Genomic DNA, 15079 nt, shown 5'->3' with positions numbered 1-15079 from the left:
CTGTCATTAGGATCTTAGCTCAAATCTCTTGCCTATGAAATATCTGGGCCATTTGGTCTGGAAAATTCCAGGAAGTCACTATGGAATCACCTGGTGTCTTAATAACTTTTCTTTTCTGAACTGTGAGAAAAGGTCTTTCACTATGGCCTAGATGTATCATTTCCAATTTATATTATGGCCCTCAGAATATGACACTATCAGGACATATGGCTTTTAAAGAGGTGATTGAGATAAAGAAGGTGAGATAGTTGAATACCAGTCAAGTATGAATAGTGTCCTTGTAACAAGAGACTAAGGTCTAGGGAGATGGCTAACTGAGTAAGAGCAGTTGTTGAGCAAGGAGTGAGTGAGGACCTGTGCCCAGCACCCATGTAAAAGCTGGATGTGGTGATGTGCTTACCTGTAACCACAGCACTGCGTGGGACAGAGTCAGGAGGACCACTCGGATTTTTTTTTGCCACACTGGCCTAGCTCCATGTTTAGTGAGAGACTCTGTCAAAGTTGAGAGTGATACCTGACATGTTGAAATTCTCTAACAATAAAATGTCAAAGGCTATAAAAGAGGGAGCAGCAGTCATGCAGAGCACAGAAGATTTTAAGGATAGTTAAATCCTCTGTATGCCTCCATAATGTTGGACATATGTCATGAATGCACTTATCGAATGCACAACACTAAGAGAAACCGCAAAATTAATGATGGACTTGGGGTGCTACGGCTAGCAATTGTACATGAAGTGTCTATACATGAGGCAGTGTGTGAATAGGCCAAGGAGTACGTAAGGATATTTCTCTACCTTCTGCCTCATTTTTCTGTGAGCCAAGATCAATTTTTAAGATATAGCCCACTGAATAAAAGAAAAAGCCTATTAAATAAAAGCAAAAGGTTTTTATAACAAAATACCAAAGGCTCTGCGCAGGTGGACTTCACAACAGAGATGCATTTTGTCATTACTTCTCTGACTTTCGGCCAAGATCACATGCAGAGACTTACTCTGTCACAATGTGGAGCCTTGAACTCTAAGATCAAGATGTCACAGAACTTGATTTCTTCTGAAGCCTCTTATGCTGTCTTTCTGGTGCCTTTTTAACTGTGTCTTCGTCCATGTATGTGTGTCTGAGTCCCAATATCTTCTGTATGTGGTTGACTGTGTGTGTGTGTGTGTGTGTGTGTGTGAATTTCATACATGTTTTGATTAAATTCATCCTTCATTCTCTCCCCTCCAACTCCTCTCATATATTCCCTGCCACCACCACTACCATCACCACTGTCACCATCACCATTTCCTCCTAATTACATGTGTTCTTTTTAAAATCACTGGGCCGTGGGTGCAGGGCCATCTAGTGGAGCACAGATGGCCAATTAGGGGCCACATCTGAAGTAAACATGACTCCCTCTACCCCAGCAGCCATCAGTGGCTGAAAGCCTCTTTCTTCCTTTTGTTGTTTTGTTTTTGTTTTTTTAATTTCATATTTTTTATTGGATATTTTATTTATGTTTCAAATGTTATCCCCTTTCCTGGTTTCCCTTTTGGAAACCCCCTATCCCATTCTCCCCCTCCCCTGTTTCTATGAGGGTGCTCCCCCATCCATCCACCCACTCCTGCTTCCCCGTCCTGGCAATCCCTTACACTGGGGCATCAAGCCTTCACAGGACCAAGTGCCTCTCCTTCCATTGATGTCTCACAAGGCCATCCTCTGTTACATATGCGGCTGGAGCCATGAGTCCCTCCATGTGTACTCTTTGGTTGGCGGTTTAGTCCTTGGGAGCTCTGGGGGTACTGGTTGGTTCGTATTGATGTTCCTCCTATGGAGCTGTAAACCCCTTCAGTTTCCTTGGGTCCTTTCTCTAGCTCCTCCTTTGGAAACCCTGTGGTCAGTCCAATGATTGGCTTCGAGCCTCCACCTCTGTATGTCAGGCACTGATAAAGCTTCTCGGGAGACAGCAATATCAGGCTCCTGTCAGCAAGCACTTGTTGGCATCCACAATAGTGTCTGGGTTTTGTGACTATATATAGGATGGATTGCCAAGTGGGGCAGTCCATGGATGGCCTTTCCTTCAGTCTCTGCTCACACTTTGTCTCTGTATCTCCTCCCATGGGTATTTTGTTTGCCCTTCTAAGAAAGACTGAAGTATCTATACTTTGGTCTTCCTTCTTCTTGAGCTTCATTTGGTCTGTGAATTGTATCTTGGATATTCTGACCTTCTGGGCTAATATCCACTTATCAGTGAGTGCATACCATGTGTTTTTTTGTGATTGGGTTACCTCACTCAGAATGATATTTTCTAGGTCCATCCATTTACATAAGAATTTCATGGATTCATTGTTTTTAATAGCTGAGTAGTATTTCATTGTGTAAATGTACCACATTTTCTGTACCCATTCCTCTGTTGAGGGACATCTGGGTTCTTTCTAGCTTTTATCTCCAGTTTTGCCTCCCCCGAGCCCCCAGGATGTCAGCTACTTTGGGATGATGCAGCGTTTAACCTTCTCAGATTGGCTGTTTTCATACGGTAATATGGAGTTAAGTTACTTCCATAGCTTTTCATGGATGGCTAGAAATAGCTCATTTCTTTTTAGCACTGAATAATTTTTCAATAATTCTCAGGATGTAGCAGAATTTACCTGTCCATTTATCCATGAAAGGACATTTAGGTTGTTTCTGAGACTGAGAAGTTGTAGATAAAGACGCTGTGAACACTTGTGTACAAGATTTTATTTGTCCACATTTTTATCCTTTGGAGTCAACACTAAGGACAACGACTGCTAGATTGTTTCTGGAGACCATGTTGTCATTTTTATTGTTGTTGTTTTTCAAGACAAATCTCTGTGTAACTCTGGCTATGCTGAAACTTACTCTGTAGACCAGGCTGTCCTCAAGAAACTCAGCAATATGCTTGCCTGTGGCTCCTGAGTGCTGGGATTAAAGGCATGCGCTACCACTGTCTGGCCAGAACACGTTAATTTTCTAATAAACTATCAGTTGTCTTCCGAAGTGGCTGCAGCATCCTGCATCCTTCTGGTTCTGAATGTGAGCACTGTTACCACCACTGCTGGCACTTGGCACTGTCAATATTCTGGGCAACCTGACATGTGTAGTGGCAGCCCCGCTGCTTTAATCTGCATTCTCCTGCTGACATTTTATGTATAGTTCCTTGTTGCATCACCTGCTTGTTTTTCCTTCCTAGATTGTAAGTTATCTGAAAGGACACTGTCTTATCTTAATAATAATTCTATCTCCATTCTCAGTTACAATCCCAGGCATCCTATATTTTTGAATGGCGGAAGGATACAGCCAGGAACCTGAGCATTAGCCTCTCTCGTCATCTAATGGCCATTTCCTGTTTTCTATTTAGAAAACCTTGGTCATGGGTGTTGGAGCTTAGAACTTCTTGCTGCATTTTCATGCCACTGTTTTAGCTCATTAGTGCTGGTTTTCTGTGTGCTCTTCCCATAGCTCCTCTTAGCTGGCTTCTAGATGCTGCTTTAGCTCCCATCTTCAATCACCTGGAAGCCTGTTAGCTTCTATATGCCCTACATGAGTGAGCAGAGTTGGAGCCCATGGTGGAACACCGAGTCTAGATGTACTGGAGTCCACATGCTCTCCCCTCTATCATCTTTCTGTTTGTTCCCTAATAGATGATGGCGTTTTCATTGCTGATGGCTTATGACTTACAGCTCTCTCCTAACAGGGTACATCTTCTCTTGGCACAGAATGACATGTCTGCCACATGTATTATGCTCTGTGATGGACCAAGTCCTGGTTGAAGCCTCAGAGGTCTTGGTGTGGTGCTGCCCCAGAGCTTTGCTTTGTGGGGTGCAGCGAGGTTCTCAGTCCTGCAGTATATGTCTCTGCTGAGCCAGCAGGGTGGCTTTCTGGTTGAACCCGGCCAATGGATAGCAGACACAAGGGCACTTGCTCACCAACCAGGTTTACAGCCCTCACAGCATGACCTTTCCTCTACATATCCCCAACTCACTGGCATCTGTTACCAGCACAGGAGAGAAAATGGCTTTTCAAATTTGCTAGATAAGGTGCCTTATCAACATTGATTTGATCAGCTAATCCAGCTTGCACCTCTAAAAATAGTCCTTTCCTTGACTCTTCAACTAACTTAACCACCTGACAGTGATTTCTGGCTTTCACATAAATAAACTTTATGGAATTTTAAAATCCCAGTGCTTGAGGTATGACGGAATCTGTGCTAAGGACTCTGGCACTACTGTGACAAACGTATCAGAGATAAGCACTTGAAAGGAGGAAGAACTTATTTTGGCTCACAGTCTCGGGGGTTCAGTCTGTGCTTGTGTGGCTCCATAAATCTGGGCAAGAGCATCATGGCAGTAGGAACACCTTGTCTTCATGTCATGAAGGAAGCAAAAAAGGAGGGGACTGGGACTGGGACTTTGAAAAGTGTGCTCTGAGATGGAGAGCCACTCCTTCATCTATATCCCATCCACCAAACGGCACCACCCCATAGGAACCAAGCTTTTAACACATGAACCTGAGAGGGACATTTCATATCCAAACTAACTCCTGTTTTCTCATGTTTTAGTCTTTGGGGATAATGAAGACTGTAGATGCCAAGACTCCAACAGCCCAAAGACTGGTTCTGAGGGGCATCAGTCTTCTAGTAGGTCCTGGTGCCTGGTCCCTCTGCTTTGTCGTCTTGACCTTGTGGAGTGTTGCTGCCACTGCTACCACTCTTCTGGTTGAAGCAAGGGCAAGACTGGTAGGAAGAAAATCAGGGGGCAGAAACATATGCCTGGGTTGGATGTGATTGTCTTAGCAGGAAAGGGTCTGTGGAAACCCAAGTTGCATTTTGGCCACTGGGAGACCTGCTCATAGCATCGAATTGGCCTCTGTAGAACAGGAAAAGTTCATAGCTTTGCAATTTTTTTTATCATTTGTGTTTCTGTGTTTCAGAGAAATTCTGGTGACCTCAATAGAGTTACTGAGTGAATCAGATTACTGTTCACAATTACCTCAATGTTGCCAAGATTTTTTTTTTTAAGTTTTTTTTTTTTAAAAGTATAATTGTGGTGTTGTCTAGGTGCATTCTGGTGCTATCTGAAGCCTTCAGAGATCCTACATGACATAAGCACATGGGAAGGGCAGCACAAGTAAGACAGAATCTCTCAGCAAATGCAAAAAAGGGAAAAGGCGTAGTGATGCAGAGCCCAGACCCCAAGATGATGATGTCAGCCAAGCTGTTCTGAGGCACATGCACAGAGATGGGCAGTTTCCCATTGTGCTTTAGAGATTAGCTATTGGAATATGGGAAAGCTTATTTCCATTCACGATATGGAAAAAAATCAGCATCCTCTGATCTATTTGGTTGCTTTCTCTAGAAATCACGTTTCTAGAATGGAGTGTTACATGAGATTTAACACTGAAGATTTTGCACCCTAAATTCAAGGAGAAACTTTAGCATATCACAAAATGATATAACAGTATTTCTCAGTGGTCACAATGCCTTGGAGAATCGTAAGAAATGACTGGACATCTGAGCTCTGACACAGTCCCACCCAGAGATGTTGGATGTGTTCCCAATTCAGTGCTTACAGTAAAGGACACTCATGCTGTACTCTTAATGTTTATCTTTATTATGAAAGTGTTTCCAAAGTAAAATGATCCTCATAATAACAATTACTTCCAAAGATCAAGAACGAGTAATTATATTCCCATATAAAAATCAGCAAAACACAGTGACAGTACATGGGGTGATTCTAATTGGCTAATGGCACACCATTCCACTTCTGACAGATGCTCACACACTGAGCTCTGATCTTTAGAAAACAAATGAGGTTCTATCACTTATCCTAGTCCCCAGGGAAAGCTAGAAAAGAGAAATAAATCCCCCAATTAACCACCATCCCTTTCTATGACAGCTAAAGGTCATGAAGGTAAATGACTAGGACCTGGCCACAGGAGTGATGAGAACTGTATGCACAGGAGAATTAAGCTGGAGTGTGGTCCACGTTTATGTTAATTAAGCTTTGAACGAACATTCCAGAATCATAATGTAACCATTCCAGAGCTCTGTAGCTAACACTAAAAACCAAACCAAACCAAACCAAACCAAACCAAAAAACCAAAAAAGCTTCACATTAAGGACAGTTTTACAGTTTATGACATTTATGGTAGGTAAAGAGAATAAAAATATGAAATCGAATTTTTTCACTGAGCACAGAAACTATGATGACTGACACTGTACCATGGTTCCCAGAGGACACACAATCCAGGAAGCCAAGTATTTGTGGACCTGTGTTAAGGAAACAGGTGTACATGGGCACAGCCTCTCCCACCTACTGAAAATGGGACCAGGCAGAGAAGAAGGGATGGGAAGAGCTGATCTAACAGTCATTAGTAAACTGAAAGCAAAAAAATGTTAGCAGAGTTCCAGAAGCCTAAAAGGGCTATGGTGAATGAGATAAAGGAGACCAGCTCCAGGCTAACAGAGCCCTCTCATCACTTCCAGCAATCTCGAGAGTGCCTGATTCTATAAAGATGCTGTAACTCAACCCGTGGCCCAAGCTTTTGCAACTTCTTGGCATTGGTAGGGGTCTCAATGCAACCATCTGCCAATGCATTCCTGTCAAAGGCTTTGGGTTACATCAAGTCACAAAAGCCTGCAGGAGGTGAACCTTCTTATTGGGTGTCTACATATCTCATTACTTATGTTTTTCAATATGATTTTCTTCATGAAAAGTGGCTGCCTTTGATTATTGGTTAAAGGAGTTTCAAGAACTTTGGCTAGGGCTCCCTCACATCTGCTGGTGCCCCCTAGGGGTAGGTGGGTGCTATGTACACACAGGTGAACTACAGGGCTGGCCCTCCTTTTAGCCCATTAGTTCATGGAACTAAAATGTGATTGGTAGAATTTTGCTACTTAGTCCACAGCATTTGGAGAATGGCACAATTTCACCTCTGGAAGAGAAGCTGATCCTGGGAAGAATACATTTAAGGAAAAGGTCTTGTTTCACTTTAACAACTTTTATGATTATTCCTGACAGGAACAGCATACTTGAAGGCAACTACAGTAGTTGGAGCTATCTGCATTTCTTTCTTGCTACACAAGAACTTGATGAGAAAGTGGTCACTTTCCCCTCAGGCTGACTCTGGTCTTGTTTGATGTTTTTCTCATTTGGGTGTTAGAAACTTTGCAGAGCTATGATCACTTATTGACTAAGCAGAAATAAGCCAAAGATAAAAAAAGTGAAAGGCAGGTAGGAGCCTTAATACCACAAACAGTACATAAAGTGCCAACACATAACCTCTTATTTCCAAAGGCATTGAGGCCTCTCTGGGTATAATGCCATCATCTGATAAATGGCCCTCATCCATACCTTTGGGGTAATTCTGTACACTAATTTTCTTCTTCAAATTAAGGAAAAATACTCAAATATCCAGATAACTTTGACATTAATTTACCCCCAAATGACTAGTAATATGAACTGGGATAGAGACAACCAAAGGTGCCCATTCATTCTCTCAGAAGAGCTGGTCAGCAAAGACACAGGTGGACTCCAATGCCCTTTTTAACAACGAAGTCTCATTTTTCCTTAGCTCAAATAATAATGAAATTTAAAGGTAAGGTGGAAGATTCAGACCTTTCTATCTAAAATGAAGGAAAGACATTAAGTTTGATCAAAAAGTATAGGCATATGTCACGTCACAACAGGGACCACATTTTTGTCACTCTGTGAACACCAGTGCGTGTACTTACACACAAGCAGACAGTACTGCCTCTGTACCTAGGCTACGTCATCACCTTTTGGGACCATGGTAGCACACAGTGCTTTTGCCAAGTATATGACTCAGACACAAGTTTACCAGTTTGAGACTCACCTACCATATGGACTAGAGATGACTGGTCTTGCTTGGTCCCTGTCTTTTCTGCCTTGTCAATCAGCATTTGATGCCAATGGCACAATCTAATGATAATCTGGGATAGGCCTTGTCTGGTAGTTCAGCAGACATTGGAACCATGGGATTAACGGCAGTCACTTGTACTTTTACAATATGCACTTGAATGACCCACAATACTGATCCTTGCAGTTGCTCCTCTGCTCTCAACATCCACAGGACTGAATCTGTGATAGTGAACTGGGTGTGTCTTATGTGTGGCAGCAGATGCTCTAGGACCTGGGTTCTATCTCAGAGAGCCCTGTCAATGAGAGGCTCAAAGGTTTTTTTTTTTTACTCTCAGTTGGTACAAAGTAAAACTAAGGAGAAGGAAAGTTTGTACAGGACATGGTTGAATGAATTTTTTTTAAGGACAAGAATATGGATGACAGTGATGAATCAGTAATAATTTAGTTTTATCAGTTTTTGGAGAAACATACAAATACACACATAAATCAGACATGGCTATATCAATTATTGACTCAAGGCCAAATTCTACTTGATTTCCTACTTTTTCCCCCCCACTAAATCTAGGTAAGCTATGAAAGTTACTTTTTCTAGAGTCCTTTCTACACACACTTTGGTACCCTGGGGAATTTGGATGCAACCAGAAAGGAGGAGACATCACCACAAGCTATGCTAATTACCTAGAACACCACTCAGAACTAACCTAAAGCTGGATTTACATGTCAGACTTCTGAGAGCCATGACCTTGTGTATGTGGATAAGATTCCTCAGATGGTGCCTGTTCTCAGTCTTATTCGTCCATTTCTGGGAGAACATTAGACAGAGATACTAATATTCTATTCCAGAAAAAGCCTACAAACTCCATTTCATTTAGCCAAACAGAATTATTTTCTCACGAAGGTAAAAATGAAACAACAACAACATCAACAAAAATATCAACAGACACATTGGAGACGGAGCCAAGCTAAAGGCGTCAGTCAGAAAGCATGCCCCTAGTCTCCCACAGTGACTTCCGTGGGAAAGATGGTTTAGATCTGCCTTTGGTACGGACGGGATCAACTTACTTCATTTTATATACCTCTTTTGAATTTACAGACTGATCTTAAAATTCTTCTGTGCTAAAGAGTGTCACATGGTTCAAATACAAGTACACAGTGGTTGTCAAAACCATCTTGCCCCTGGGAGGATGTCCCCAGTGGAGATGGGTAGGCTCCTTAGCTTAGCTGAGGACAAACTTCCACTGACTTGACCCTGCTATTATTTTCCATCCATTTGCATTTGAGCAAATGCTCTGATTACTAACATTATCTCTGGTGTCTTATCACTGGTCTCACAACCTCAAACACTTTCTCAAGTTTCACTCATAGATATATAGCTATTTTGGTTAATAAATCAAGAAATCTCAAAATACACAGTCAGTTACACTGTCTTCTGTGGTAACTAGTAGACATGTTTCCGAGCTCTTAAAATTACTGTCTGGACCATACCAGAAAATACTGTTTTGTAATTAGGCAGAGAAAGATTTAATATTGCAGCGAGAGTTCTTTGGGAGTCCTCTTAATTGTTAACTCATAGGCTTCAAAGTATGGGTATGCAGATTTAATTTAAGAGAACAAAATGGAGTGTGGGTGGCTCTGAGAAGGACTGTCATGCACCGTAACATTTTTGCTGTTGGCTCCTCAGTGCCGATTGGTTTGGAGTCCTGTTTTAGGTGATGTTTGACTCATGAGAACTTGTACTCCCATTCAGTTCCCTTTTTTACCGAAGATGATATGGGATCAAATCCTTGGCTCATCTGTGTGGTTTCTGTAGCCGCACAAAAGTGACACTGGCTGTGGATGGGTGGGTGGGTGGGGGCTTGTGACTTACTCTTTGGTGATTTTCCCCACAGCTGTCACTGCCATTCTCCAGTAGAACTTTTACTGTTTTTCTGGAAATAGCTCCACTTGAAGAGAAATTCCCAGGAGCCCCCACAAGTCGTCAGAGTGGTAATAGGACAGATTTGCCCGGTGGGGTGGATGCTTCTAACAAGAAAGTCATTATGGGATGCATTTGAGGAGGAAGGCAAAGGGTTAATCATCTTTCTCCCATTCGATTTATTTTGCTCAGCAAAATACAAAGTCTAATACTAGATAGGGCTTTCTCTTGAAAGTTGGTGGCAATAAAGTGCTCTGAAGGGAAGGAAGTCTTTGCCAACTCCCATAAGACTTTCTTTCCTTGCCTTAGAATATTCTTGGCTTCCTCTTTTTTATATGTCAGGACAGAAGACTGGGCTAACATGGTAGAAGTCATGGCAAGACCGGGTTGAAGTCAGTAGCTATCCTTATGAGATTCCCAGAACACAGTATGTGTGTCCCTTTGTATCTGGGAACTTATGCAAGTGACACTGTTTTATACTCAGAACAATGACTTCACTGGAGGGCAAAATCGCTTTGTTACCAACATGGTCAACTCCGGACTACCTACCACAGAAAAGAAATCTCATGTTTGTGCACAAGAGACAAACTCTATTCCAAGGCAGTTTCCTGTAAAATTCAAAAGTCCCCCCATAGCCTCCACTCTCTTTCATTTGAACTGCTAATTAATCACAAAGAGAGGCAACGAAAACACCTGGTTCATCCTGTTCAGACTCACGTAGGACAATGGTTACCAGCTATATGGACAATTATAAAATGGGTGCAGAACATAAAGAATGCCAAGCTACTGGGAACTGTGTGAGGATCTTGCATGGGATTTTACTTGCTCTAAGGAGTAAAGTAAGCTGATGCTCATGGCACACTGGACTACAGTGTGGTAAAGGAGTACAGATGGGACATCTTTACTGTCAATCATGAGCCCAGAGAATAAAAGGAGTGAGGGAATCCTCGTCTGTCCACAGATTTACAAACAAATAAAAAAATAAATAATATCCTAAGACAAATGCAAATACTGTTCCCTGTGTCAGTTACATACAGCATGCCTACATAGAAAGAATGGATTTCTTCATTCACAGACAGGACACATGGCAGTACACTATTCAGAATGCTCCAAGAATCCTAATTTTTGTCTCTGGTAATGAGATATCATGAAAGGAACTGCATTTGCAAATTATTAAATACTTCCAGGAACAAACAGTTCCCTTTGTTCAGAACTTATAGTTTTGGGTAATTAACCATCCATGGAACAAGGACCAGCGAGGAGGTACCCATTGGTACCGCTGGTTCCGTTGGTGGTTGTCGAAGAGTGTGGTTTCTTTCCTGGAGGCTCTGAGTCCTCATCATCTGAGCTAGATTCAATGTCACTCCGGTCATCCTTGGACACCTGCAGAACACAAGAATGGGAGTGTCACCAGCTTCCTAGGACCAGCAGGGTTGGGCAAGCCCAGCAGCACACGCGACCTCACATGAAGATGAACTTATTCATGTTACAGAAAATAAACTGGATAAGAACATTGTTATGGTAGCAAGGCCCCTTTACTGGAGGACTATAATGTGTATGACAAAGTAGGTTCTGAAGAATGTAACCAAGTTTAGGCATCATAGAGCCTGAGGGGTATTCTCCATCAGGGACCATGAATCCAACCCTTACCCACAGTGATGGTGGCTTCTATACCATGAGGATGGCCCTTTAGGAATTGCACACAAACAAATCAACATATTCACTAATGACAACATTCTTATTGACAATTATTTAAGGTTAACTCTCAATTACCATCCTAATAGAGATATTCACACACTAGCTCAAACCATTAAAACAAATCATTGCTGGGATTGTAAATCATTGTTTTATATTTAATTCACTTTTCTTTTTTTGCTAAAATTACACTGAAATTTTGTTTTAGATATAATATAATAACAAATGCTACTGGAAGACAGTCTAACGATCCTGTAGATGAGATAGGTTTCAACATTTGCCAGGAAGAAATCTATTGGCCAGATCATCAAAAATTCTTTATTATATGCCAATTTCTTCAATCTTCCATTTAGTTTCACTAAATAATGTGAACAGGAAAGTAAGACACTAGGATATACATCTGCATGAAGTGTGGAAAAAAAATCCTACTGTGTGGTAAGTACTTTATTGATTTTAAAACTGAAATAATTTAAATCCTTTTTTATGTAATGCTAAATTATAGCCAGCATTTTAACCTAGAGGGCCTTAAGATCTTCAAGTAAGTGCAATGGTTACTTAATTAGTCAATTTTTATTTTGATACCAGGTCTCACTGTGTAGCCCAGACTTGCAGAAATCCTGCCTTAGCCTCCTGAGATTATAGGTCTGCACCAACACGCTCAGCTTCATCTGACTGATTATTAAGTTGTATGGCCAGAGGATCTTGTTGACCTGGTCTTCAGTAATTCTCTAGGGGCAGGCCTGAGAGGCTGTCTCAGTTTCTCAGTGGTATTTCTGAATTACTGAGAGCTTCTCAAATCAGATCTTCTCTGTACAACTAACAACACATCAACTTGAGAGCCTTGGAACTTACTACTGTGAAGCCATTAGGGAGTGAGGACATAATTGTCTGTAGGTGTGTAGAGATGGGAGACAGTAAAGGCTAAAAACTACTGTTCCAATCTAACTAGCAATGAGCTAAATATCACACACAGCTGAGCCTCACCCCAAAACCCTCTGAGGTGAGAATGAACTCATATTGACAATATCACTCAAGAGAATAATAACACACTTAGATAGTGAGGCATCAAATGACTGGAGGATGAGTATTTCAACTTAAAAGGCATGAGTCATAAGTATTATGTAAAGTTCCATTACATTTATGTCTATTAGTTTCAAATTAATGTACTAGTATAGGACTCCAGATGCAGAGAGTATTAATTTGCATGCCTCGGAAGTTGATTCTAAATTACACTTGGAAAAAAAACCTACCATTATGATACTGTCAAAGAAAAAGGGGGAATTTAGAATGTCAAAAAATAACCCCCAGGAAGAGCCCACGGACAGGAATAACCTTACTGTGTTAGGTTTGAGCACCAGCGGCAGAGGAGAAACCCTGAAGGCAAGGCTGGGGCATGTAATTAGTGATCATTCCTTCAAAAGGTGATGGAATAACAGTTGGAGGTAAGAAGACAGGGCTGGTGGAAATGAGAGCGCCATAAATACAAAAATAATCTAATCTACTGCACCCTCCATCTTTAGTTACTGTCATACTCCAGGAGTATATGCATGCTGATTTAATTTGTGTCCGAATGAGGAGAAGAGATATTTAAAAAGAAACAGAGTTCAGGCTGGGCATGGTGGCGCATGCCTTTCATCTGAGCATGCAGGAGGCAGACAGGTGAATTTGAGGCTGGCCTGGTTTATAGATTCAGTTCCAGGATAGCCATGGCTATACAGAGAGACCCTGTCTTGAAAAATTAAAAAAAAAAAAAAAAAAAAAAAAAAAAAAAAAAAAAAAAAAAAAAAAAAAAAGAAAAAAAAAAAGAAAAAGAAAGAAACATGGGTTTATTTCGAATAAGAAGTCATAGGAAAAATGAACTTTATCTCCTACGAAACTAATTTGTCAAAATACTCAGGATTTATATAGGTGGTGATACTGAGGACTGGCTTCATAGATCATGCCAAGTTGCTCAGATGTCTCCTGTGGAAGGGACTGATTTATGGACCTCACTGAGGACAGAGGGTCAAGTGCTACTCTCTGTTTTCTGCAGATCAGGACAACATCTATAGCCCAGGTCTCCTTTATGCACTGCATGGATCAACTAGTTTAGTTCTCTCACTTCACATTGATCTGTTCAAGTCTTAGCCAACATGTTAGGTACCAATAGAAAAAAGCAATTCCCTTACTGTTGGATCAGCAAGATGTATACAAACACACAAAAGGGCAGTAATGAAACCCTCCCTGATATCGTTTGCAGATCATGGAATCTACAACACCAGTAGTGTCAATAGGTTAGACAGTAGAAAATGGCTGTTCAAAGCACCTGAGCGACCCTCCAGCAGGCAAGCGTACCCAAGAAGGAAGAGAGAGGACAAGAAACTTACATGTAAAGGGTTCCACTTCCCAGCCTTCCAGGATGGCAGGAGGAAGAGAACAAACAATGAAGTAAGAAATCAGCGTGGAGAATGATCTGGAAATGTCACTGCTTGAGACAAAGGGGTTGAGGCTCTGGGAGATTTACTTAAGTCGGCCTCTGGATTCCATTTTAAAATGAAGACTTAAGTAAGTTTTGTTGGAAAAGTCGTGAATATATTTATTCTTTCCTTTGAGAGAAAGGCCTGCTTCAATGTTTACATGACACTTAGCAATCCTTTTAACGAAAGGAGATACATTACTAAATTAAATTTCTGCTCAGTATAAATAATCAGAGAAGGTTAAAGAGACAGAGAGCAAAGAAATCCATAAATCTATAATAAACAGTATGTCATCATTAAATGCAAAATTGTAAATACAGGTCACTGGGCATCATCATCAATAAAGCCAACAGAGAAACTTGTTAAAAAAAGAACCAATAGGAAGAAAATAATTCAGTTTGTGTTTCAGGGTGGTTTGGGAAGAAATAGCACCGATTTTGATGAAATCAGAAACAAGTGACTTCAGAGGAGCCAAAAATACCCTGACATTTCTGGGACGTACTGGAGAGAATGAGTTTTAGCTTACCTTGCCTTTTGAAACAGTTTTGCAAGCTATTTTTACAATCAGGTAAGACCAGAAGCAGTTCATCCCTTGTAGTAACAAGAGCAGCAGGTTAAAAACCCACCAGGAAGGGTAGGGTCCGACGATCTCCCAACTTTCAAATAATGTGGTATTCAACACCCTGAGGAGGAGAAGAGAGCCATTACTGAACACAGCATTTCATTTTGTTCTCAAAGGAGTCCTACTGATTTTGAGGGTGCACAAGGTCAATAGTCTCCCCCAGCTGCCTCCTCCCTTCCTAGGGGGACAGCCCGAAAGTTAGGCAGGTCCTGACAAGTCATCTGTTGCTACAGTGCCCTGACTGTTCCATATCGAGTAGTATATTTTAATCCGTTCACTGTTTTAAAAACTGCCACTTTTTCAAGTGTGCACTTCAATGGCATTGTGTAAATCCACATTATTTTGTATTAATCACCAACACCCATCTTCAGATCTCTTGCAAAACTCAGACTGCGGACCCATTAAACAGTAGCTCCCTTCCCTACCTGTTGGTGGAATCATAAAATAGTGGTTATTGGCTCCTCCCAAGCACAATATCCTTAAGGCTTATCCATTTTGCATCAAATACGAGGAT

At 41.3% G+C, this 15079-nt stretch overlaps 1 protein-coding gene across 2 annotated transcripts in view; it reads right to left on the bottom strand.

The window, feature by feature from the left end:
- Nucleotides 1–5583: 5583 nt before the first annotated feature.
- The window catches only part of Cers6 (ceramide synthase 6), a 256454-nt gene continuing 246958 nt past the window's right edge, over nt 5584–15079 (bottom strand). Inside the window, exons 9-11 of one of the 2 annotated variants that reach the window (XM_031370514.1) lie at nt 14470–14626; nt 13854–13877; nt 5584–11175 (exon numbers count right to left, since the gene is read on the bottom strand). In XM_031370514.1, coding sequence (XP_031226374.1) covers nt 11023–11175; nt 13854–13877; nt 14470–14626 — 334 coding nt within the window. In that variant the 3' untranslated portion in view covers nt 5584–11022. The remainder of the gene's footprint in view (nt 11176–13853; nt 13878–14469; nt 14627–15079) is intronic. The other variant, XM_031370515.1, reaches the window with a different exon arrangement.

The sequence above is a fragment of the Mastomys coucha genome, unplaced genomic scaffold (genome assembly GCF_008632895.1).
Source record: "Mastomys coucha isolate ucsf_1 unplaced genomic scaffold, UCSF_Mcou_1 pScaffold15, whole genome shotgun sequence".
In the NCBI taxonomy this organism is placed as follows: domain Eukaryota; kingdom Metazoa; phylum Chordata; class Mammalia; order Rodentia; family Muridae; genus Mastomys; species Mastomys coucha.
This window is presented reverse-complemented; position numbering and strand designations above follow the sequence as displayed.